Source organism: Lathyrus oleraceus, chromosome 1 (genome assembly GCF_024323335.1).
Source record: "Lathyrus oleraceus cultivar Zhongwan6 chromosome 1, CAAS_Psat_ZW6_1.0, whole genome shotgun sequence".
Taxonomy (NCBI): Eukaryota; Viridiplantae; Streptophyta; class Magnoliopsida; order Fabales; family Fabaceae; genus Lathyrus; species Lathyrus oleraceus.
The window spans coordinates 358,570,054-358,596,576 of record NC_066579.1 but is presented as its reverse complement, the minus strand read 5'-3'; the positions used below and the strand labels follow the sequence as shown (position 1 = coordinate 358,596,576).

At 38.3% G+C, this 26,523-nt stretch overlaps 1 protein-coding gene across 1 annotated transcript; it reads right to left on the bottom strand.

Annotated features, from left to right (window-relative positions):
• Positions 1-11,950: 11,950 nt before the first annotated feature.
• Positions 11,951-17,567, bottom strand: LOC127136406 (lycopene epsilon cyclase, chloroplastic). The gene is made up of 11 exons (XM_051062965.1): positions 17,061-17,567; positions 15,667-15,838; positions 15,149-15,284; positions 14,921-15,031; positions 14,674-14,776; positions 13,973-14,116; positions 13,782-13,889; positions 13,102-13,198; positions 12,900-13,028; positions 12,524-12,656; positions 11,951-12,313 (listed from the first exon to the last, which is right to left on the bottom strand). Exons 1-11 carry the CDS (start codon positions 17,367-17,369, stop codon positions 12,148-12,150), a joined length of 1,608 nt encoding a protein of 535 aa, XP_050918922.1. The 5' UTR covers positions 17,370-17,567; the 3' UTR covers positions 11,951-12,147.
• Positions 17,568-26,523: the final 8,956 nt, after the last annotated feature.

Here is a 26,523-nt window from a genome sequence, read left to right as displayed (position 1 = left end):
CAAATTAGTGCCATTGTCAGTGATAATCCTCTCAGGGACGCCGTATCGGCAGATGAGGCTGTTCTTGATGAATCGTGCCACCACATTCTTAGTAACAGAAGCAAATGAGGCTGCCTCCACCCACTTTGTGAAGTAATCAATAGCAACAAGGATGAAACGATGTCCATTAGAGGCGGTAGGTTTAATTTCGCCAATCACATCAATGCCCCACATTGCAAAGGGCCACGGCGCGGTCAACACGTTTAATGGAGCAGGAGGCACATGTACTTTATCCGCATAGATCTGGCACTTATGACAAGTTCTGGAGTGATGGTGGCAATCAGTTTCCATGGTAGACCAATAATACCCTGACCTCAGAATCTTCTTGGCCATTGTATGTCCACTAGAATGAGTCCCAAAGATACCGTCGTGCATGTCTTCCATAATCTTCTCTGATTCCTTTCTATCCACACAGCGAAGCAAAGTCGAATCATGGTTACGTTTGTACAATATTCCATTACTCAAAAAGAATTTAGCGGAGAACTTCCTCAGAAATTTCCTGTCATTGATGGATGTCCCTTCAGGGTATTCTTGAGCTTCTAAATATCTTTTTATCTCGTGGTACCAAGGCTTCTCTTCTACTTCATCAGCGTTAAGTTCATAACAATATGCTGGTTCGTCTAGTCGTTCAATGGTAATCCGGGGAGCTTCATTGTCCCATCTGACTCTGAACATAGATGACATGGTAGCTAATGCGTCTGCCAACTGGTTCTCCTCTCGTGGAATATATTCGAATGTGATCTCTTCAAAGTATGGGATTAATGTCAACACCCGTTCTCGATAAGGGATGAGATTCGGATGTTTAGTGTCCCATTCTCCTTTGACCTGACTGATTACCAAGGCTGAGTCTCCGTACACCTTCAAGAACTTGATTCTTAGGTCTATAGCAACTCTGAGTCCCAAAATACACGCTTCATACTCAGCCATATTGTTGGTGCATTCAAAACATAGTCTAGCGGTGAAAGGCGTATGGCCACCCTTGGGGGAAATGATCACGACGCCAATACCGTTGCCCAATGCGTTAGACGATCCATCAAAAACCATAGTCCATCGGGATCCCACTTCGGGTCCTTCCTCTGGTCCAGGTTCTTCATAATCAGTAACAAGCATGACATCCTCATCTGGGAACTCAAAATTCATAGACTGATAATCATTCACTGCCTGATGAGCCAAATGATCAGCTAGCACGCTTCCTTTGATTGCTTTTTGGGTGGTATACTGGATATCATACTCTGTTAAAATCATCTGCCATCTTGCTATTCTTCCGGAGAGGGCGGGTTTCTCAAATATGTATTTGATAGGATCCATCTTAGAAATCAACAAAGTGGTGTGATTCAACATATACTGTCTTAGTCGGCGAGCAGCCCAGGCCAAAGCACAGCAAGTTTTCTTGAGCAGTGAGTATCTTGTTTCACAGTCGGTAAACTTTTTGCTAAGGTAGTATATGGCATGCTCTTTTCGACCAGACTCGTCATGTTGCCCCAACACGCACCCCATTGAGTTTTCTAAAACGGTCAAATACATGATTAGAGGTCTTCCCTCAACTGGTGGTACCAGAATCGGAGGTTCTTGGAGGTACTTCTTGATTTTGTCAAAAGCTTCTTGACATTCATCATTCCATATCATCTCCTGATTTTTTCTCAGTAACTTGAAGATGGGTTTGCAAGTAGCGGTCAAATGGGAAATAAACCGGGCAATGTAATTCAAACGTCCCAAGAAACCTCTGACTTCTTTATCCGTACAGGGAACTGGCATTTCTTGAATAGATCTCACCTTGGCCGGGTCAACCTCAATACCTTTACCACTGACAATAAAGCCCAAGAGTTTACCGGATCTTACTCCAAAGGTGCATTTGTTCGGGTTCAATCTCAACTTGTATTTCTTCAGCCTCTCAAACAGTTTGTATAAATGATCGAGATGTTCTTCTTCAGTATGAGACCTGGCTATCATATCGTCCACATATACTTCTATTTCATGATGGATCATGTCATGGAACAAAACCACCATAGCACGCTGGTACGTTGCTCCTGCGTTCTTTAAACCAAACGGCATTACTTTATAACAGAAGGTGCCCCATTGCGTCACAAACGTAGTCTTCTCCATGTCCTCAGGTGCCATTTTGATCTGGTTATAACCCGAGAATCCATCCATGAAGGAGAATACCTTGTGTTGAGCGGTGTTGTCTACCAGAACATCAATGTGTGGCAGTGGGAAATCATCCTTGGGACTCGCTCTATTCAAATCTCTGTAATCCACACACATTCGCACCTTACCATCCTTCTTTGGCACTGGTACCACATTAGCAACCCATTGAGGATAAGAAGTAACCGCCAGAAAACCAGCATCGAATTGTTTCATGACTTCGGCCTTGATTTTCTCGGACATTTCAGGACGCATGCGACGAACCTTTTGCTTAACAGGACGACAATCTTCCTTCGTCGGCAAACGATGCACTACTATATCGGTATCCAGCCCTGGCATGTCTTCGTAAGACCAAGCAAAAATCTCCACATAGTCATGTAGCATTTGAATCAATCTTCTTTTGACACTGATTTCCAAGCCTGCTCCTATTTTGACTTCTCTCTTGTCCACCTCGGTACCCAGATTTACAGTCTCAACTGACTCCTCATGCGGCTGTATAGTCCTTTCTTCTTGTAGTAACATTCTGGCAAGTTCTTCAGGTACTTCACAATCTTCCTCACTTCCATCTTCGGCTCGGTAGATCGGATTTTCAAAGTCATAATGAACAGTAGTAGAACTATTATCAACAGGATCCAGAGTGGATAGGGATCTGCAATTCGTTACGTGCGTGTGTGTAAGAAAACATAGCTCGTTTGAAAGATAATAGGAAAGACAAAGAGCGCAATATTTGAATGCAAAACGTCCATTGATTTATTGAATATAAATATGCTTATGAAAATGACAAAACCCTTAACAAATTAGCTATTGTGCCTCGGGCATAGACACAATGCTTTAAGAAGTTTGATTGTAAAAGAAAATTAAAATTTGCAATTCTAGAATAAACAATAACAATTACTCCTGACTAAAGGAAATCGGGATAATGTCTTCAGTCTTCCAATTGTTGAGTCCGTCACCAATTGTTGGGAAAATCCAGCTATCCAAGTCGCAATCACTATCAGCATCTTCCATAGCATTAATCTGATTTTTGACTATCTTTCCAGAGTTAAACCCCAGGCCAGCTTTATCAGACTTGTACGGTACATTGATCAGTTGACCCCAACCAGCACGATCACCATTTTCAATCGCGGCTTGAGCATCTTTCAGAGAGATCATGACAGGGGGAGCACGAACAACCTTGGGCACAAGGGGAGTTGGCTTAAGGACAGGACTGGGTGGAGGAACCACTTCAAATGACTGAGAAGGAGTCTCAAAGAATTCACCATCCATCTCGACGTATTTGAAGGCTTGCACACTACTGACAATATACTCTTCTTCTCCACATACAGTGACAACCATGCCTGCTATTGGATACTTCAGCTTTTGATGAAGCGACGAAGCTACCGCACCTGCCCCATGGATCCAAGGGCGCCCCAACAAGCAGGAGTAGGCGGGACGAATGTCCATCACGTGAAAGGTAGTGTTGAAGACTTGAGGTCCTATCTTGATAGGGAGAACCACTTCACCATAGACAACACTCTTCGCACCATCGTAAGCACGCACCACAACATCACTAGGTTTCAGTTCAATGCCTTTGTAGTCAAATTTATCGAGTACAGCTTTCGGGAGCACATTCAAGGAAGAGCCGTTGTCGATCAACACGTGAGCCAGGGTGATCCCCTCACACTCGATGGAGATATGCAGAGCTTTATTGTGATTCTTTCCTGCTGGCGTCAGGTCAGCATCGGAAAAGCCTAGGCCATTGTCAACAGTCAAATTAGCAACATAATGTTCGAATTGATCGACGGATGTTTCTTGAGGCACATGAGCGGTCTTCAAGAATTTCATCAATGCATTGGCATGGGATTCAGAGGATAATAACAAGGACAACATTGAGATTTTAGACGGAGTATGCCCCAATTGTTCCACTACATCAAAATCGCTCTTACGGATGATTTTCAGCATCTCTTCCATTTCCTGTTTGGCAACATCTTCAGAAGTAACTTCGACCGATGTCTCTGACTGAGGAGGATTGACTGGTCTTTTTCCTCGAATTTCGGGAGCGGGAGGTGAGATTTCTGGGGAGTAGATCCTTCCACTTCGAGTAACTTTACTAGTCCCCACAATATCATTAGGATTAGCAGAACTACCAACTTGCTTTATGCCATGGATGTAAACGTCGCCTCCATAGTTCCACGGAATAGCTTTGCTGGAGGAATATGGCACGGGGCCAGGTGCGGTAATAATCAGGGGAGCCCTTTGGGCTCAGCGGTAATCTTCACAGGCACTCTAGTAGCGGTAATCTTCACTGGAGCTTTGGACCTAGCAATCACAGATACCTCTTCAATAGAGTTGTCCACCTTAGGAACCCTTTCAAATAGAATTGTACGATCATCCATCAGCCGTTGAATGCCGTTCTTCAACTTCAAACAATCATTGGGTCGGAGTACACAGAGATCGCAATCTTCAGCACAACCTGGAAATAAACCAGCTTGCAATAAATTCTTCTTAACGATCAGGAGAGGAGATGCTAAATCAGCAACGTCAGTAACGTGAGAATTGTCGTCCACAACATTAACATTCTGGTCATGATTAGGCATAGGTGCTGTGATGACATTGGGGGTCGCCGGAGGATCAAATTCAATTTCTCCAGCGTCGATCATATCCTGAATCTTGTTCTTCAACAACCAGCAATCATTCGTATCATGCCCGGGGCTATCGGAGTGATAGGCACACCTGGCGTTGGGATTATAACGAGGAGAAGTAGTGTTGGGATTTGCAGGAGGGCCTCTGAGGGTAATCAAATTGGCCTTTAACATACTCTGCAGTGCTTGGGTTAAAGTCATATTGATCTTGGTAAACTGTCTTCTCGACCTGTCTTGTCTGTGTTGGAAGTTCTGAGATGGCGGTGCGGCAATTGTAACTGCCCCAACAGTATGGTCACGATTCTTCTTGTTATGCTTCCTCTCACTGTACACAGCATTTGATTCATTCTTTCCCTGATAGGACTTTTTGGTGCTTGCAGAAGTAGCTGCCTGTATCTTTCCACTTCGAATGCCGCTTTCAACCCGTTCACCTGTCAAGATAAGTTCAGTGAAACCTGACGAGGAACTTCCCAGTAGATGGCTGTAGAATGGGCCAGTCAGTGTACCCATGAACATGTCCACTAACTCTCGATCAGTCATAGGGGGTTTGACTCTGCCAGCCAAATCTCTCCACTTTTGAGCATATTCTTTGAAACTTTCTTTAGAGCCCATAGTCATATTTTGTAGCTGTAGCCGAGTAGGCGCTAACTCAGAATTATACTGGTAGTGCTTGTAGAAAGCTGTTGCTAAATCAGTCCATGTGCGGATGTTAGAGCTCTCAAGCTGATAATACCACTCTAACTGTGTGCCAGACAGACTCTCTTGGAAGAAATGGATCCACAGTTTCTTATCAGTAGTGTGCGGCTGAATCTTTCTCACATAAGCCCTTAGATGCATCTGAGGACAAGAGGCACCATCATACTTAGTGAAAATGGGAACCTTGAATTTGCGGGGAATGACCACATCAGAGACCAGACCCAAGTTTTCGAAATCCAGACCGGGCACTTTCTGCCCCTCCATAGCTAGCATACGTTCTTCCAGCAACTTGTACTTATCATCCTTCGGAGAGTACTGTTCATGTTCATAATCTTCATCGTCGTCCTCAGAATTGACGAGATTAGGATTCTCATCTTCCGAATCATTCTCGGTCTCTTCTTCTGAATCCTTCGGAATTCTAATCTTGACTCCTGTAACCTGTCCCTTAAGCCTTCTCCCCGGGTTGATGTAACCCACAGGTTTCTGGTCCTTCTTCTTCTCCATCAAAAGAGCTTTCAGTTCTTCCTGCCCCTTAGATAAGCTCAGCATCATTTCCTGGAATTGAGCATTCTGGGCCTGGAGATCTTTGACAGTTTGTTCGAGAGCCATTGTTCAATCTGTTTGAATCTGCTGGAATCTGTTTGATAGGAAAATCGTGAGAACACTGATCCTTTAGAATACCTGTTATGCGATGCAATGCAATGTATGAAATGTTTTCAAGGACTTTCGGGATTTAACTTTGCATAAACTAACAAAAAGAGCTTTTTTTTTTCTTTTCTCTTTTGTTTTTGCTTTTGTTTTTGTTTTTTTTCTGTTTTTTTTTTAGCAGAGTTAAATCCCTAAATCCTTGAAATGGTTAGTACAATGCCATGATGTTATGATGTTATGTTGTTATGATGTCATGTTGTTAGATAAATAACAAGCACAAGCAAGTCACACAACAATCATTCCTAGGTTTTAAGGCTTGCGTGAGTTCCATAGGTAAATACCCTCCCCACTGAAGTTTGGTTGGTTCAACCTGTCTTAGAATAGTAACCGGGTTCTAGAAGGATCTCAAATCATTGACCTTTCCTTAAGTCCACTTCAGTGCAACACCAAGTGGTTGACCGAAGCTTCCTTAAAGTCCAATCTCAAAGAGTGTAGTATCGAGTCTCAACCAACTCCAGTCGGAACCGAAGCCAGTTATCTCACTACTTTCTAATGGCCAGGATGAGTCAATTAGGGTTCTAAAGGTCTGGTTAATGCTTTTATGACACCACGCGAATGCCAAATATTTCCTCAACTAACATGAGGAACATCAGGACATCCAAAGTGCCACATTAACCGTAGCCATCATTTTGACCATTCCAGTATACGCCGGACAGTCGCGATGATCTCTTGCTACTTACCTAAGGTACACTAGATCCGGGTGTAGGATCTTTCACTCAAGCATAACATACCCAGGCAATCCCTTAAAAATAAATCAGACAAATTGAATAAGTGATCTTGTTTTTAAGGTAACCTCTCTTTTTAAATATTTAGGCTCCCCAGCAGAGTCGCCAGTTCTGTCATACGGTGAACTGGACTTTTTTGTGGTTTTAATCGCAATGTCGCGGTTAGCAAGAGTCGCCACCGACTTTTCTTTTATCCAATAAGGAAAGGTGGAAAAGAACAGGAAAAACCTTAATTTAGATTTTGGGTTCGGGAGGTACATTATACAAAGGGAAGGTGTTAGCACCCTTTGTATCCATGGTTATCCATGGGCTCTTAATTGCTCGATCACTTATATTATTTTTGTCTAAAAAAAGTGTTTGTGAATTGTTTAGAAAAATTGTTTTGAAAAGAGAATTTAACTTTGTAATGATTCTTGTATGAATGTATACAAAGTGATTATCTCGTTTAGTTTTGAAAATTGTTTAGAAAAATATAACTCGGTAATGATTCTAGTATGAATGTATACCAAGTGGTGATTTTCTGAAGGTATTTTGAAAGGTGTGAGGTGTGAAAAAATGTTTTAGGTTGTGAGCCAGCAATTAAGAGTTATACCGACCCAAGGTCTTTATGAGTATTTCCTATCCTTATGAGGGTAAAACTGTCCTTATTATTGAGAAATAAGTAGTTTTATCCTTTGGATGTAAAAGGGTCATCGTAGGGTCATCGATTGGTCATTGAAGACAACAGTTACGAGGATACCTTAGCATTCGAAGGGACTATCATCTTTTAACCGTAGGCAACATCGGAGGGTCATCGAGGGACAAAGTTGTATATTCGAAGGCAACATCCGAGGGACTATAATTTATTTTATGATGATTTAACCGAAGGGTCTTTGCTAAGGGTATCCCCACGTTCGCGGGACATGACCGTAATATCGTAATCGTAAGGCAACAAAGAGAGGTCCAAGATCACTTATTCAAAGGCAAAGTTTTACAATTAATTATATAATTAGGATGAAACTCCACATTAAAATTATTAAAAATAATATATTAAAAAAAATTAATACATTAGAAATTAATACATTAAAAATTAATTTAGGGTGAAACTCCACAAGGGTATCCCACAACTAAAGTGGAATACCTAGCCAATAACCTTTTCCTGGGATATGCGAACCTTTACGAAACTCAAAAAAAAAGAAACATGTCAGAACACCAAATCAGGGTGCAATCGAAGATTATACCGGAGAAATATCACAACAATAAATAGGATAGGATGAATAATGCATGGCTATGATAAAACATAAAAAAAAAAGAATAGAAAAGTCAGCTACTGTCTCGTTCGCCTCTGCCTCGCCTAGCGAAGGCCAGGCGAATACTCGCCCCAGGCTCGCCTAGCGAGGTGCTAGCGAGCGGCCACGGATTTTGAATTTGAAAACAGCCCCATGTTAGGAACTTTGAATTTTATGGCATTTTATCACAGGAATAACATGGTCAAACATTCAGGGTATTCAGGCATATTTAAATTCCCATACGAAAGCAAATTATATATCAACATTTTATCATGATGCATTATATATGTAGATATGGCCAATTGAAAGTATAAACAATAGAGATACGCAAACCTGTTTGCCAATTCAAGGTTGAAGGGATTGACCACTTGTAGTATCGGAATAAGTTAGGCAGCGGGAATTGGACGGCGATGGCTTCGGTGCAGATGGGCTGCCTTCAGGGTTTCTTTACTCTGAATTCTCCGGGTAGGCAGGGTTCCTATGCCAAAACTTCTATTCGTTCTTCTCTGTTCTCCTCCTCTTTTTTTTTCAGTGAATCTCCCAGTGTAACTCCAAGTGTCCTTTCCTCTACTGAAACTTCAGTATTTATAGACTGATTTCGTGGGTAATGGGCTTGGAATGAGGGAGACCCAAGTCCAAAATAATTTGTTATATTTTATTTATTTATTTTAATTATTTAATTAATTAATTAATTAATTAATTAAAAAAAATTTCTTTTTTTTTTTTTTTTTATTACTGAAGTGCTGGTATTTATAGTGATAATGGTGACCTAATGGGCTCAGAATGAAGCCCGAAATTTTTGTTGTCTGTCAGCTTCGCTAGGCGAGGGCGTAGCGAACAGGCCAGTTTGGGCCATTTTCTGGATTGGGCCATCCGTGAGCTGGGCCTTTGTTTCTTCAAGATCAGTGTTATATATGAGTCGGAATGCCTTGCAAAATGTCTTGAAATATTAATGGGCAAATTTTGGGGTATGACAGGCATATTCTTCTCAACCAGCATGGATCGAACCATGTTCATGATTGTTCGATTTTTGCGCTCAGCAACACCGTTTTGCTGAGGCGTATATGCTGATGTGAGTTGTCTGTTAATCCCATGCTCTTTGCAAAATTCTGTAAATTCGTTTGAAGTGAATTCACCACCCCTATCTGTTCTAAGGCATTGAATGCTTGCTCCAGCCTCCTTTTCCACACATGCTTTAAAACTTTTGAACATGACAAATGCTTCTGATTTCTGGTTTAGAAAGAATATCCATGTCTTTCGTGAGAAATCATCAATAAAACTCAATATGTACCTTTTGTTGCTGTTCGATGTCGGCGTAATCGGACCACATATATCTGAGTGTATCAGCTGCAGTTTATGTGTTGATTTCCATAAGCTCTTCTTTGGGATGTTCTCCCGGTGTTGTTTACCTACCAAACAATTTGAGCACAATTTCTGCGGAGCTGTAATGGTGGTCGGTAGCCCTTCCACCATTCCTTTGTGTGCTAAGGCATGTAAACCTTTGTAGCTTAAATGCCCAAATCGACAGTGCCACAAGTGTGACTCATCCATGGACTGAATCTGCATACACCTTGGAGCTTTTGAAACCATACCAGCTAGAAAGTAGAACATCCTATTCCCACTCATGTCTGAGTGCATAATCACTCCCTTTCTTTCATGATACACCTTGCATGTACCATTTTGGATTAGCACTGCTAACCCCTTTTCCTGTAGTTGACCTATACTAAGTAGGTTATTCTTTAATTCAGGAATGTAATAGACGTTTGATATTACCTGAACAATTCCATTGACTTGCATCCGCACACTTCCTTTTCCCATGACAGCAATACGACTATCATTACCCAGCTTTACAGTTTGTTTGAAACTTTCATTCAATTCTGAAAACCATTCTCGATTAACACTCATGTGGTTGCTACACCCTGAATCAAGAAACCAAATTTCATCTCTAGTAGCTTTGTATTTTTCTACGTAAGCCATGAGTAGAAGCTCCTCATCATTATCAAACTCTACAAAGTTTGCTTTTCTATCCCACTCAGGACACTCATACTGATAGTGTCCTATCCTGTGACATCGATAGCATTCAATCAATGCTCTGTTGGTGGGTTGTCTCCCTCGACCTCTGCCTCGACCGCTTCCAGCCATGCCTCGACCGCTTCCAGCCATGCCTCTACCTCTGCCTCGGGTGTTTCTCTCTTCATATGTCACCTTTAATACTTGCTCTTCTTCTATTTCCTTCCTTCGAAACTTTTGTTCATGTACGACCAATGAGCTTTGTAGCTCATCAACAGTTAGGCAATCTATGTCATTTGCCTCTTCAATAGATACTACAATGTAATTGAATCTCTCGGTGAGAGTTCGCAGTATCTTTTCCACAATCTTGATGTCTTGCATGGCCTCTCCATTGTTACGCATGTTGTTTGCAACCAACATTACCCGTGCAAAGTATTCTGTGACCGTCTCATCTTCCTTCATTTCCAAGACCTCAAACTCCCTTCGAAGAGCTTGCAGTTGTGATCTCTGCACCCTTTTACTCCCTTGATACTTCCTCTTCATTGAATCCCATAGTTGTTGAGCAGTCTCCTTCTGAAGGATTGTCTTCAAAATGCTCTTGTCGATGGCTGCGAATAAGTAATTTTTAACCTTCAAATCTTTTAGTTTTAGATCTGCTCTCACAGCTACTTGTGCCTCGGTTTGTTCTACCCCTGCCTCTGGTTCACTGTAACCTGGATCAATGAGATGCCACCACTCTTTTGATCGAAGTAGATTTTCCATCAACATACTCCAGTGATCGTAATCGCCGTCAAATTTTGGAATGCTCAGTAGGTTTTGCCCTTCCTTCGTCATCTCTCTTCACTCTTTTATGTGTTTTCGAAGTCAGACTCTTAACCTAAGCTCTGATACCAATTATTGACAATGCAAAGGAAATACTTCGATGCTTTATTCATTAGAAACTAGGCTTTTAAATAGCCTTTACAAAACAGAATTGGAACAGAATACTCCTAAAACTAAGGAAACAATTCAGCTAGCTAAAATTATGGAAACAGAATGAACATTACATTTGAGACCTATTCTACAGGCCTTTTATTGACTGACAGTAAAAATAAAACCCTTCAAGGACATGGTTAATATAAGGAAAATGAAAGGTTGAATTGCTCTAGAACTGGTTCAATGTTAAGTTGGTTAGTTAATAGAGATAAGAAGTTTTTTTGGGTAGTGCCTACATATATCTCATTTCTATTTCTAGTGTCATAAATCAGATATAGATTGGACATTTGGAAGTGAAAAGGCTTATATTGGATCCAAACATTCGCTTGGCATATGTGACATGCGAACTGGCATATGTTACATGAGAGACTTTTGATCATCTCTCGTCAGCACAAATGGAATCCAATTACCCTTTTGATTGCAATTTGTGTCCAAATACAAAAGAAAGCTTAGTTCATGTGCATCAAGATTGCTGCTACGAAACACAGATTTGGATTAGACTGTTTCGTCTAACAAAATGACAATTTTATTTCTTTTCTTGCAAGTATTGAATTTGTTGTACCATCTTAAAAGAAACACTGGAATTTTTATGGTCTCTTACCGGTACTTATGGAAGTCGGAACAAAACAACATTCTAGTTTTGAAATCTTCCCTTGAGTACTTCCTTTTCCTTAACATGAGTATTCATATCCTAGAATTTATTCCTTAACTCTTGTACGATGAATTCAAGAAATATTTTAACGGGGTCGGTGAGAAGAACTAGAGATACAAGAATTATTATACAAGATACACATTCAAAATAACACAGCACAAAGGATACAGAATCATAAAACACTATTGTTTTTAGTATAATATTAATATAAATATATGTACATAACCTACAAACTCTGTTATGGTTCCTAATATATTCTAGCCTGTCTCCCAATACAGAGTACTTAACAAGAGGAAAAAGTTGTAAACGTACTATATCGTCAAATAGGTTTTTATCATAGTCGCCCCTGTAGGATCTGAAAGCAAATGTCTGACTAGAGACATTCTCAAGTCATTTGGTGCTATTATGAACATATAGACTGCAAATAATAGAAGATCTTTCGAAGATAGTGAAGAACCAAGAAATCCTTGCCACATCCTGCAATTTAAATCATTTAACCATCTTTACATTCTTTAAAGTGGGAAAAAATAAAGCAATAAGATAGAGTCTGAATTATATCCCCAAAAAGCAAACTGGTTTGTCTGATGCTAACATGTAGAGGACTCAAACATGATTTTATACCATATAGTAATAGCTACAACAAATTCCAAAACATGTATTACATATATGAGAGAAAATAGACCATACCACTCAGGTAAGCAGAAGAAAGTACGAAAGAATGTTCGAGTGCCCTCAATGTCCAGCTGCACAATTAGTGCTAATCCAAAAAGAAAGAATGATCTCTGCCGTTTCCTTTCTTGTGGCCAAAGTGTATTCCAAGCTGAAAGAAAAAGAAAAATTAAATGTGCATACAAATCTAAATCCATACATCAATGCTCAGTCTGACAACGTCAGATCTAAAATTTTGAATGAACTCAAATATACATCTCAAAATTACACACAACTTTGTGCCAGATAGCAGAACTATTTGAGGAATGAAAATCTTAAGCATAGTTTTCTTAATAATGGAGGAATTGGGAATGTTTGGGTTTAAGGTTTTAAGTTTATGAGTATACTTGATTACCTCGCATGGATGGATTCTCCTTACTTCTTTCAAAGGTAACAATGTCCGTTGCATTACCCTCATTCAAAATAGTAGCAATTACTGAAGCATATTCCGGAGCTTCCGACAACGATCTTACAACAGAGTAGCCTATTGGATAAAATCCGATATTAAAAGCGCTGTAAGTTAAGTTAAGCATATGCATATTATGAAAATGTCATGCCTGTGGCTGGATGCACCATGCTGGCAGCTGCACCGAATGCAAGGTTCTTCTGCTCTGTATTAGGTAAGGATCCACCGACTGGGATATAAGACCATTCCTACACAAATTTGTAGATAAAAACACTCGAAATTCATATCAGATACAAAATATGTCTGAATGCACTCAAAATTCATATCAGATGCAAAATATGTCTGAATGCAGTAAAAGAAGTATATCAAGGGAAGCACTGATTTTCAACCCCTCAAAAGAACTGAATAAGTAAATTAAATTGATGGTCAATGAATGTGGCACATAGCAGTAATTTTTTTTTCAGAGTAAGATATGAAAGATTAGGACAGACTGTTCATTTAACAATATAAATGAGCAACCAATATTCTCCTATACGGAAAATGGATGAGCCCTTCTTGAACACTATATGTTAAATTAAAAAATATATATAAGAAAAATACTAACAACACAGTCTTTTCAACTTAGTTGAAATCATATGGGTAAATATTAAATTTATGTGGAACCCATATAACTTAGTGACAACTATTTCCAAAATAACGGGACCCAATTAAATTTCAAACAATAGGAAGAACTATGTTGAAAAAAGTCTATTAGAGAATACTAGTGGTCCTCAAAATATAATACAGCTAATGACCAATCAACAATCAAACTAGCATTGCCAAAGTACTTACTTCTTCATATGTTTCTGTAATTCTGATCCCCATTGTATCTAATCTTGAAAAGAGTTTTTTCTTTAATAAATCAAAAGGCATGGCATCTTTTGACGCCAAACATGTTTCCTGCAATTGGAAATTTTATATAAATGCAAACAGAACTGTAATAATCAATGTAAGACATTATACTAAGAAAACATTGAGCAAACCTCGAAGAACACTCTCGTTCGAGAAATGGGCATTGCATAAAGAAATGTTGGATAGTTCGCTTCTAGACTTTGAACATTTTTCTTCATATAGTCTCTGTAATCCATGAAAACCATCAAGCTTGGATCATAAGGATTGTTTTCCACCTAAAATTATAACAAAATGAAAAGTCATTATTATTTATTACTAACCATCACATTCTATACATTAATATTGTTCAATTAAAATGTATACATGTTACATTGTCTAAGACAAGGAAAGAAGAAGGTAGACCAATCTTTAGAGAATTCCTGGACTTGGTGCGATTTATCTGACTTGTTAAAAAAAAAAACATTTTCTAATATTGCCATTCTGGACTTTGCATATAAGCACCAACCACTGATTTGCTTTAAACATATTTGAATTACATCTGTATTGTTACAAAGACCTACAAAGAATTTCCAATATTGGTCTGATTTAAACAGGCTTACTATTTGAAATATTAGCAGAACTGTATTGAAACCAATGAGTCAAAATAGTGAAAATATTAGCTTGTCAACAGACTTCTTCACTATACGGTACATCAATTCAATCATATTATGTCGGACAAGAAATAAGACAAAGGACACTCGCCATTTAATGTTGAAAGTTCAGATATTTATAGGGAATAGTGATACTATCATCAGTATAACAAAATAAACTAGAATCAAAGTCAGCCTCCTACCTCAACTTCCACGCCATAAGCTGTTTGTACACACACCTTTGGACCGCCAACCTCATATTGCAATAGTTTCCCTGAAGCTGCTCCTGATGCAACAGTAGCAAGCCTATAATAAAGGTCAGAAGTTTGAATATTTAATAAGGGTGACCTAGTCCTATAAAACTACTCCCATAGCAAGGTTTGAGGAAGTTTCAATATATCGTAGATACGTGGATAAAGTATAAACATTATAAAAGCATGCAAATCATACCTGCAGGGCACAACAATATCATATTCACAGACAACATGATTATGACCATTGCTAGCCTCAACTATCCTTTCTACTCTTGAGCCAAGATACGAGACACCTGACTCGACACACCTAGGGAAAATTAATATGAATCACAAATCTACAAAAGTAAATAAAGTATTTCTCTCCAGGAAGTTAAATTAGAAATAGTAGTGATATTGGTACAAAAGATATCACCAACAGTTTTACCTTTTTAACAATTCCTCGTGAAGCAAATGCCGACTGACACGGCCATAAGAACGTCCAATAAAAATGGGATCTTTATTATCAATATATACAGCGGTATCCTTCCAAACATGCTCAATACAACCTTCAAGTCCAAGACCTGAAATTATAATGAAGTGCACTTGGTAATGTGTAATATCAACTAAGGAAGCAAAGTATATTCTATTGTCAAAAAGGGAAAAAAAATATTGTTTTTTAGGGAGTAAAAATCCAAGCTAGAGAGTAAAAACTATTAAAATGTCAAACAGTTCATTGATTATCAGAATAAAGAAGCAGACAAAAATTCCTTTAAGATCACTGTTTCTATGGTTCATTAACAGAAGGGCAAGACAGAAACCAAAAGCTTTAAAAGATTTAGCTCCCAAACAAGCATGCAAACATAATCTAACGTGTTTTGTAACATTTTATCCAAGATAAGATCTTAAGCAATAGCACAGTGATATAAATATGATGTAATCAGAAAGATGGAGCAAGAACCATACCTTTAAATTCGTCCTCCCATACACCATAGTTGTTTGTAAAAGGAAGATCCGGTCCAATAAGTCCAACTTTTAATCCTAACTTGCTAGATTCAGAAGCTAGAGCAAGACCAGCAGGACCACAACCAATAACAACTAGATCCAGTATTCCATCTCCAATAGATATAGGTGGCAACTACAAGAGTGATTAACCATAAATTCTAAAAGGAAAAATTACACGAAACATAGACAAGTTCAATAATCAATTTTGTCATCTCCAAAATGTCAAAACTGGTGCATTTGTGCATGAAAGTTAACTATGCTTTTAAAACAATAAGCAATATTACCAAAATTACATTTCAAGCTTGAAAATAAATTAAAAACCGGTGCATATGTGCATTAAAGTTAACAATGCCTTCAAAACTACAAGCAATATTACCAAAACAATGAAAATAAAGACGTGTATGCCATAAGAAGGCCCAGTTCACATCATTTTTATTCACAGAAGGAGCTACAACTTCATCCATAGAATTTAAATATCTCCGTTCACCACGTCCTAAAGAAATGAAACGCCATTTTAAATTGACATAGCAAATGCAATTACTCAGAAAAAGAAATTTCTAACACTTCGCAAACTACAACTTCTAAAGAATACATTCAATCAACAAATAGCAGTCATAACCTAAAAGAGCAAATCAAAACCAAAGTCCATAACCTTATTCATATTTCATAAGATCAAAAAAATAAAAAATAAATCAAGCACAAACAAAGTTTTGGTAACAATCATTCTCTCACGAACTTGTATATTTTTCACTAGTTTATAGCTTAATTTTATTATTTTTTAAATAGCATTTGAACTTGATTGAAAGAAAAAAACAAATAGTAACTAAATATACTTTTATGTTATTTTATAATTTTTCAATTAGTTCAACAACAAGTCTTACCAAATACTAAATTCTATATGCTAGCTTATTAGTACTTATTAGAGCTTAATTGAATAGATTTAAATAGTAACTAAAGCTAGTTTTATGTTATTATTTTATAATTATAATAGTTCAAGCACTAATTTTAACAAATACTTCAAATTGAGTATGGTAACATATAATGAAATTGTCATCACTCAACAACCAAATAGCACTAAACTTTAAGAATGGGTCATAGCGAAACTCAACATTACACCGCGACAAACTAGTATAAGGTGCCGTTACGGAAACAGTTATTCACCATTTTTATGATTTTTATGTTAAAGAACAAATTGTGATTAATTCACACTGCATCGTCCGGAATCACAGTTACAGACCAAAATCGTGAAAGCCTTTACGCAACTTCGGGAGTTATTTAAAACATGATCATTATCATCAATAGTTACAACAAGAGTCAGAATCTGAATAAGAGACACAGACGTGAGAACCAGATACCTTATCCGCAAGCTTAGACTGCATTTCCATAGATTTTTTCTGCTGCATTTGAACAAAATCGAGTTCGGAGCCACCGGCCTTAACAAAATCCTCCTCGTCGGCAAAATCCTCTCTAGCAACAACGCAACTCTCGCTTCCTGTACTTGCTTTCGCCTCCACCTTCAGAGAAAACGAACGTAATCGAATCGCGTCACTATACGACGAAACTCCTCTTTTTCTCCAAAGCTTCTTTCTCCGCAACTGTAACCTAGAAGAAGGACTTGAGCAAAACGCCATTGCTGCCAAGTTTCTCGCTCCAACGCACTCCATTGTTGCTATGATTTTCGTCGTCGTTTTGCGTTTATCAAAATTTCACTACTCGCTTTTGCTCTTCACCATGGCGTTGAAGAAGTAACTGCTTCCAAGCTGAGTGTTAAACGACGATGTCGTTCATACTGTTACTAGTTCTTCTACTTCACTTTATTGTGAGTGTTTTCCGTTTTGGTTAGAGTGTTTCATAGAGATATATGGTTTGCGAACGACATGTTTAACAATCATCCGAAGTCCACGTGGAGTTTTCTGATTGGATGAAGTTTTTGTGAAGCTACCCTTATCACAAACGAGTCGTTGTATTATGCAGGGGAAAGGAATTAACCAATTTGGGAGTCGGCCTTTAGGCCATTAACATTTTGTAAATATAAAAAACAAAAAATCTTGATTTTATATATATATATATATATATATATATATATATATATATATATATATATATATATATATATATATATATATATATATATATATATATATATATATATATATATATATATATATATATATATATATATATTTTAATTTATCAAAACTTTACAAAAATAACTCAGTTTTTCAATAAAATTTCCAAAATAACTTTGTTTAAAAAAAAAATCAAAACTACTCCACTTTTAGGAGGAGACGTCAATCCAATTGACGTCTCCTCTTAAAGTTAGAGTGCAGACGCCAATTGGATTGACTAGGACACATGGTACAACCAATTCAATTAGCGTCCATGTGTAATTTTTCAAAGGAGACGTCAATTGAATTGACACCTCAGTGTATTTTGCATTTTTTTGTAAAACAGTCTACGTGATACATAATTTCGAAATATGACCAATTCATATTAATATAAATTCTCATTTACACAAAAAAAAAAGTCTAATGTTGATGACCGGGATCACCTAACCGACCTCCAGTCCCAAATTCCCTAGCTACCCGAACCCGTGGCCCTAATCCACGTTGATGATTCACCACTGGTGTTTGAGCATCTGAGGGGCCAGGAACATCACTACCAACTACAGGAGATGACCTGTTGAGATAGTCAGATAAATCAGCATAGTCTTGAGTATGTATCGAAGGTGTACCTCCATAGCTGAGTTCATGATCCATGTCAGAGTAGTTGGGTTGTGTTTGACTTATTGGTGGGAGATCGGGACGGTTGAAGGGAGACATGGGTGTGAATGATGCGTCGAGGAAAGGTTGGAAAGATTGTTGGGGTGTTTGGTAGAGATATGGTTGTTGGAGGTTTCAGTTTTATGAGGTTTGGGCTTCTTGGTTATGGTAGGAGGAGGGACGGTTGATGTTGAATGATCGTTGAGTGTTCTGGCTAAGGCGACTTTGGTAGGGTGATGTGTTGGGTGCGAAGCGATGTTGGGTCTCTAGTTGATGATCTATTTGTTGGTGGTTGTATGGGGTATGCTCTTGGTATTGTGGTTGAGTGTATGATATATTTGGGTTGTATGTTTGTGTGCTTGTGGAACAGAAAGGTTGACGGGCAGGGGGTTGTGTGTATCCGATCTAACAATGTTGTTGGGGGTTAGATGTTGAGGCGTCTGGTGTGTAAGTTTGTTGGCGTGGATCGTATAGGTACATATCCTCGGCGATGAACTCAAAACCAACCGATATGTACCAAGCCATATAAGTACGACTTGGTTTTTCTTCACATGGAATCACTGCGTCGGTTAAGACATGGTCATGGCGGTGCTTCCATTTGCGACACTCAAATCTTGCGAAGCTTTGTCATGGATTAAAGTTCCATTAGTCGTTAACTTTGCGCATATGCCATTCTCCTAGGCTTGTTGGGGGATCTGGGATGTGTTGAAGCATACCGAACTGCAACTTCACATGATCACTATTGTGCATCTCCACAGTTGTGAATCTTATTATTGGTGTGCATGCAGTCCATAAGGATGCGTCTTCTTTGTTGACTTCATGATCATGATCCAAATTTAGGTATGGACGCCAAATGAATTAAAATGTGAAAGTAACTTGAATTATAAACTTGGTAGAAGAAGTTAACAAATTATAACGAAATAATGAGGTTATTATCCATACGTCTGTCGGTCGAAGGTGATCCAAAAAATTGCGATACTGGATAATACAGTGTCTAGGACATCTGTTATAACTCATACCACGTGCCGACCATCTGCACCATAAAGGTAAAAATATTAGTTAGAGATAATAATCGTTAAAGTAAGTAAATATATAGCATTTTAAACAACTTACTTTTGTGCATACGGGAATGTGAAAGGGTTGTTGTTGACGGGCGCTAGGGACGGTAGTCTTGACCAACCTCATGCTTGGAGTAAAAGAGTACATCCAGAAAAGGTAGATGTGTCTTTGTGCGAATTTTTACACAAAGAGCTATAAAGATAGGTCAGACAAGCGGATCCCCAACTATAACTTCCTATTGTATCTACATGTCTTAGTAAAGGTAAATACATAATATGCATACTAGAACCACTACCTTCGGGAAATAAAAAAGAACCAATTAAAAGCATAATGTAACACATAGTTTTTATTATTCGAGCCTCTTCGATAGAATGCTCATCTAAATGTAAATTGTTATAATATGACTTAAGGCGTGAAAGGAGTATACCTTGACCTCTTGAGTTATCATCTAACAAATCAGTATCCAAGAGATCCATGCAAATTGAATTCGCATAGTTGGTTTTACCATTTACAGTTTTACCTTCAATAGGCAGTCCCAATAGCATGTAGGCGTCTTCTAACGTCATGGCACACTCACCGGTTGGAAACCAGAATGTGTGTGTCTCGGGACGCCATCTTTCGCATAATGCAAGAATGAATTTATTATCCACCGACCAAGACATAATTTTGCTTATATGTTCAAAACCGGCGAGTTCGACATACGGTTGAATCATCGGGTCCATGTGGACATATTCGTGGACCCGAGTACAGAACCTTGAAACATCCTATAAAAGAAACAAGAAAATACTTTACTAAGTTGATATGTTATTAAAAGGTACTCTAGACAAATAACAAAAGAATAAAACGCTTACATAAGTTGTTATGTTTTCAATTGTTCCTCTGTGTGATTCGCCCATTGTGAGGATATACATCTTGTCGGAGATGAAAGAGATTGGTGCAGATGAAAAAGATTGTTGGAGATGAAAGATTTGATGTTGTAGAGGAAGTAGTGAGTGATGGTGTGGAAGAAGTGTTAGAGTTACCTTCCTATTTATAGGCAAAAGTGTGAAGCATAGAAAAATGTGTTTGCATGTGGTAGCCAAATGAATTGGCGCCCATGTGCATTTCTTGCATAGTGTCGTCATTCAAATTGGCGCCTCCATAGGCTCATGCATGACACACTAGGTCTGAATGCTTGATTACGAGGTCTGCATGCATGCAAGACATGGTGTAGCCAAATGGATTGGCGCCCATGTGCAAGGATTGTAAGGAGACACCAATTCATTTGGAGCTAGTGATTACATGTGTGACATGTGGATTTACTCTCTCTTGCATGCTAGACACATCACTTCAGACTAACTTGCATGTTTGACACGTCATTTCGGACTAGCTTGCATGTTAGACACACCACTTTGGACTAGCTTGCATGTTAGACAAATCACTTACCTATTTAAGTGTCTTACTATCAACATTCAACAATCAACACACATTCATCTACATCAAGAAATTAATTTTCATCTGCACCAGAAATCTTACAATGTCATCTTCACCGAAATATAGTGTCAATGTTCACTACAATGGTGAGACATACGAGTATGAGTTATACGGATTTTGTTTTCGAAACACCGATACCATTCGACTTACGATCAAGAGAAATGCAAATTTCTTGCATTTGAAAAAAAGAATACAATCCTGCATAGGATTTGGTATTGTGTCAAAGATCATGTATCAGAATCCAATATTTTTTTTTAGAACAGTCAATGCAAGTTTTTCCCGCTTAAGGTACATAATGATGAAGATGTTGAATACATGTTTGTTAGTCATGAACATTCTGGCTGCAATTGTATTGAGTTGTATATTACTCTTCAACCATGTATACCATCTCAACAATCTCAAATAACCAGTCAGGATGAATCTGATGACGTCAATTCATAATACTCAGATGACGTCGACCCAGAAGCAGAAGCAGAAGTCAACGTCATTGATGAAAAAGAAGAGGAAATCGAGATACAGGTCGATCATATGTTGAACAACGACATTGAAGACGATGATGAACCATCGCCAATACCTCCTAGTCATGTCTACAATCCGCCTCAACATATGACAAACATGGATCTTCATGACGATGAAACATCCAATAATGTTTTTTATAACCCGTATCCACGATCAGAATGCGAGTTAAAGGTGGGAGACATGTTCCGCACTAAAGAAGAATGTGTGCGAGCTATCAAAAAATTCCACATGAACAACTCTGCTGATTTTACAGTGAAACACACTGATTCGAGAAGGTATGTCATCGAATTCGTAACATCCTTTATAAGTTTCGGTTGGCTGCGTCTTACAAAAAGAAAAGCGACTCTTGGGAGATAGCTTCAATAGACTCACCTCACAGTTTTATTGCAACTAACGTCGAACAAGATCACCGTAAATTAAGCGTTGCATTGATATGTCAAGACATTTTGCCGCTTGTTAACAAAGACCCATCGGTGAAGGTGAGTATAGTTATATCTCATATCAGAAAAATATATAAGTATACTCCATCTTACAAGAAAACGTGGATTGCGAGGACAAAGGTTGTTGAACAGGTATTCAGCAACTAGGAGAATTCATACAAAGAATTGCCACGGTTTTTATGGGCACTAAAAACATATGTCCCAGGAACTGTGGCAATTATGGAAACATTGCCAGCAATGACGCCAGACGGAACCTGTGTTACTGGTAATAGAATCTTTCACCATCTCTTTTGGGCGTTTGACCCATGCATCAAAGATTTTGCATTCTGCAAACCTATTATTCAAATTGATGGAACATGGTTATACATCAAATACAAGGGTACTTTGCTTATGGCGGTTGCACAAGATGGAAACAACAATGTCTTTCTCATTGCATTTGCTCTGGTTGAAGGTGAAACTGTTGGTGGTTGGGGTTTCTTTCTTCGACATCTCAGAACGCATGTGGCTCCACAAACCAATCTTTGTTTGATTTCTGATAGACATACTGCCATGGAGAGTGCCTACAATAATCATGACAACTGATGGCATGACCCTCCTTCTACCCATGTATATTGCATTATACATATTGCACAAAACTTCATGCATGCAATAAAAGATAAGAATCTTCGCATGAAGGTGGTGAATGTTGGGTATGCTCTAACACAACCGTCATTTTAATATTATCATGATAAGATTAGACTGTCTAATGAAGATACGGGAAGATGCTTGAATAACATACCAGTAGAGCAATGGACAAGGGCATTTGACGGAGGTTGTCGATGGGGCCACATGACAACAAACCTTGGGTAATGCATGAACAGCGTATTCAAAGGCATTAGAAATCTGCCAATAACCGCCTTGGTCATATCAACCTATTACAGGTTGACTTCTATGTTCGCAACCAGAGGTGAAAGATGGAGTGCGGTGTTAATGTCTGGGCAAGTATCCAGTGAGTGTTGCATGAAAGTCATGAAAGAGGAGAGCATCAAAGCTAGCACACACGTTGTAACAGTCTTTGACCGTCATAGGAGGGGAGACCAAATTTAGCCTATGTTGTCAAACTAAACAGAAGTTGGTGCGACTGTGGAAAATTCCAGGTCTTCCGCATTCCTTGCTCCCATGTCATTGCAGTATGCGCACATACTCGCCATGACGCTTACAGTCATCTATTTGATGTGTATAAGGCTATCACTATCATGAATGTCTATAATAAAAGCTTCTCGATGCTATAAATGGAGGAATACTAGCCTCCATACAAAGGTGACATAGTTTGGCACAACGACGAGATGCATAGAAAGAAAAAAGGACGGCCAAACAGCACACGTATCAGGACATAAATGGATACGACAGATAAAATGATAAGACTATGTAGTATATGTCATCAACCTGGACACAATAAGAACAACTATCCCAATCGAGGAGCATCATCTGGGTCATAATCTTTTTGTAACATTGGATTTTTGTAACCTTCAATTTTTATATATCATTAAGTTTTTGTTACTTATTACAAAATATTTCTAACTGAAAACATAAGTGATGTCACTATAACATAAGCAAACTGAAAACATAATATTTCTAACTGATTACAACAATCAAAGTGATGTCATCTCGTCCGAATATCATTTCCTTAGCATCCTTATCAGTTTTCATTCGCACCCAACCAAATATATTGTCGAGTCTCTCAATACTTCTAATTTTTTTTCCCTTCTGGTATTTTTCCATCTAACCAATGAACCAACTCCTTCTTCAGTTGATCGAACATAGTGAAGTTCCAGAAGAGCATCAACATCTGAGGTTTGTCTCTCGCATAAATCACCTTTCCATAGCAACGACGAACACCAAACATGATTGCCAAATGATGAAATGAGATATGGAAAAATAATTCATACAACACCTCTATTTATAACAAAAAAATGCAAAATACACTGAGGTGTCAATCCAATTGGCGCCTCCTTTGAAAAATTACACATGGGCGCCAATTGAATTGGTTGCACCATGTGCCCTAGCCAATCCAATTGGCGTCTGCACTCTATCTTTAAGAGGAGTCACCAATTGGATTGGCGCCTCCTCCTAAAAATGGGGTAGTGAGATTTTTTTAAAACAGGATTATTTTGGGATTTTTTTTTTGAAAAATTGAGTTATTTTGGTAAAAATTTCGTAATTTGTATTGAGTATAGTTTGACAATAAAGATTAGTTTAATTGTTATGCTACAATATCATATATCACAACTATTTATTTGTATGATTTTAAACATAATTATGATAAAAATTAAAAATTATTAATAAATCAACAATAATGATTGGTTGATATTTAAAATCGTCGACAATCTGTTTACCTTGAAAATCGGTAAACAACCGTTGATCTTCCAAATTTCTAAATTTGGTTACTTGCAGGATCGATCAGATTGATCCTAGGACATGTGCTAATTATTTTGAAAAATGAGTTTTGGTAATAACGAAAACTCCAATAGTAAGCATAAAATTAGAGTTTGAAAACTAATAAAAGGGCTGATATGAATGAGAGAAATTGTAAAGGACTTGTAGCAATAAAAAACTGACAAAAGTAAATGTTGAAAGCAAGGAAATATTAAGATTGTAAATGATGAAGTAAAAGAAGAGCGTTTGGAATGAAGAAGTAAAGAAGTGTATTTCTGGAAAAAAAGTAAAGATAAATTTGTATTGCTTTGAAGTAACTAACAATGGTGTAAACAAACGTATATTCTGTGATTTACGATTCTTCTTCACACGAGTACTTGGTAAATTTACAGGTTTTTGTACATACTTTGACACACACCTTTTTTCTAACACTAAGATCCTATATTTATACTGGATCAAGATAACCATTTCTGATGGTTCTTCAATCACGCCGAGACACATGGCGCCTTGCATGTATGCAACTATCCATTATGCTCCACGTGTACTCCCAACGGTTTCCGATAAGGGCGAAGTTCCCTCCCTTATTTGAATCTTTAATCGAAAATCGTTTTCAACCGTTTTTAAGAGATCTTTCTGGAGTCTCAACTGTATGCTGATTCTTATTACCCTTGTCTAATTGAATCACCCCCAGCTGATCGAATATCACCGTCTTGAAAATCAGCTATACATATGATTTCCTTTTTTGGTAATTCTTAATGGGCATCAAAAATATGAGCTAACAAATTGCCCCCTAAAAATGTTATTTTCGACACTTGTGAGAAAAAGACATTTTTGAGACCTTGTTTTGACGCCTTAATAACTCTGACATTGTACCAAGTGTCCCAATGTTAGCAAAACTTTTCAGTTTCTCCAAAATGTCTGGTGACGTCAGAGTCATCATTATCTTTTTTCTAACCACGTCCTTTCAGCCCACAACCGAATCTTTTCACTCATCATGTTTCCTAGACTCTAGGAAACCATGGGCTAAAGCATTAATTGACATCTCCATCACACTGCCCAAGGAAGACACGTGTCCCACTAACTTGTCAACCATTAATACTGATTTGAAACGCTCTCTCTTCCAAGCACGCCTATAAAACCCACAAACTTACCCATTTCACATTTTTACACCTTCTGAATTTCCAAATACTCTAGCTTTTCTTTCTTCAAACATTCTTCAACTAAACTCAGATCTCTAGCAATGGCAACCTCAAGCCAAGCTCTTAAGGGAACAGGTGTATCCATCAAAACCACCGCCACCAAGACAAAAGTTTCAAAGAAAATCTCAGAGCTTCCTCCATTCGCCATGTTGTTTGCTCCACTTGCAATTGGCAACCGACAATATATACCAGAGCCACAAACAGAAGAACAACACAAAATTTACGCTTCTCAGGTACGCATTCTTGTCTCTATTTCTAGAAAGAGTTATGCATTATATGGACCCTTAGATGATTTAGATGCTGATCCTAGTAAGCTTAGAGAATTTTTCCCTTCTTATCACAAATGTAAACCAATAGGGCAGGCAAGAAACCCTAGAACTGAAATCACCTCCACTGAAAACCCTAAGGCTGGTGATATTATAGATCGAAGATTTATGAATAATGGTTTTAGAGCTTTTCGTGCTACTCCTCCCACCTTTAAAGACCCTACTGATTATCTAGACTAGTTAAATAAAGTAGAGAAAGCTAAGGCTCGGGCTTGGAAAGACATAAGAATTTATGACCTGATTATGCCGTCGAAGCTGAATTTATAGTACAACACTCCTATGTTGATTTCTTCCTTGTACTTCTGGGACAGTACACACTACACTTTCCACTTTCCTTGTGGTATGGCCATGCCAACCCTTTCGACTTAGCCGCTATCACAGGGCTAAAGCCTATTGGACACACCTATGATCCCGAAATTGATGTTATGGACACCATCGCCTTTTCGACCACCAGAGCAGTATATTCTATGCACATTTCTCATTATCATGATAAAGACACTGACGTCGTCTCTGACGTGGAGCATATAGCCTTTTCGGCCTTGTGGTTGTCCCACTCTATTTTTTGTTCGAAATCCCTGCAAGTTGCCAAGAAATATCTCACTTTGGCAAACCAACTACATGTTGG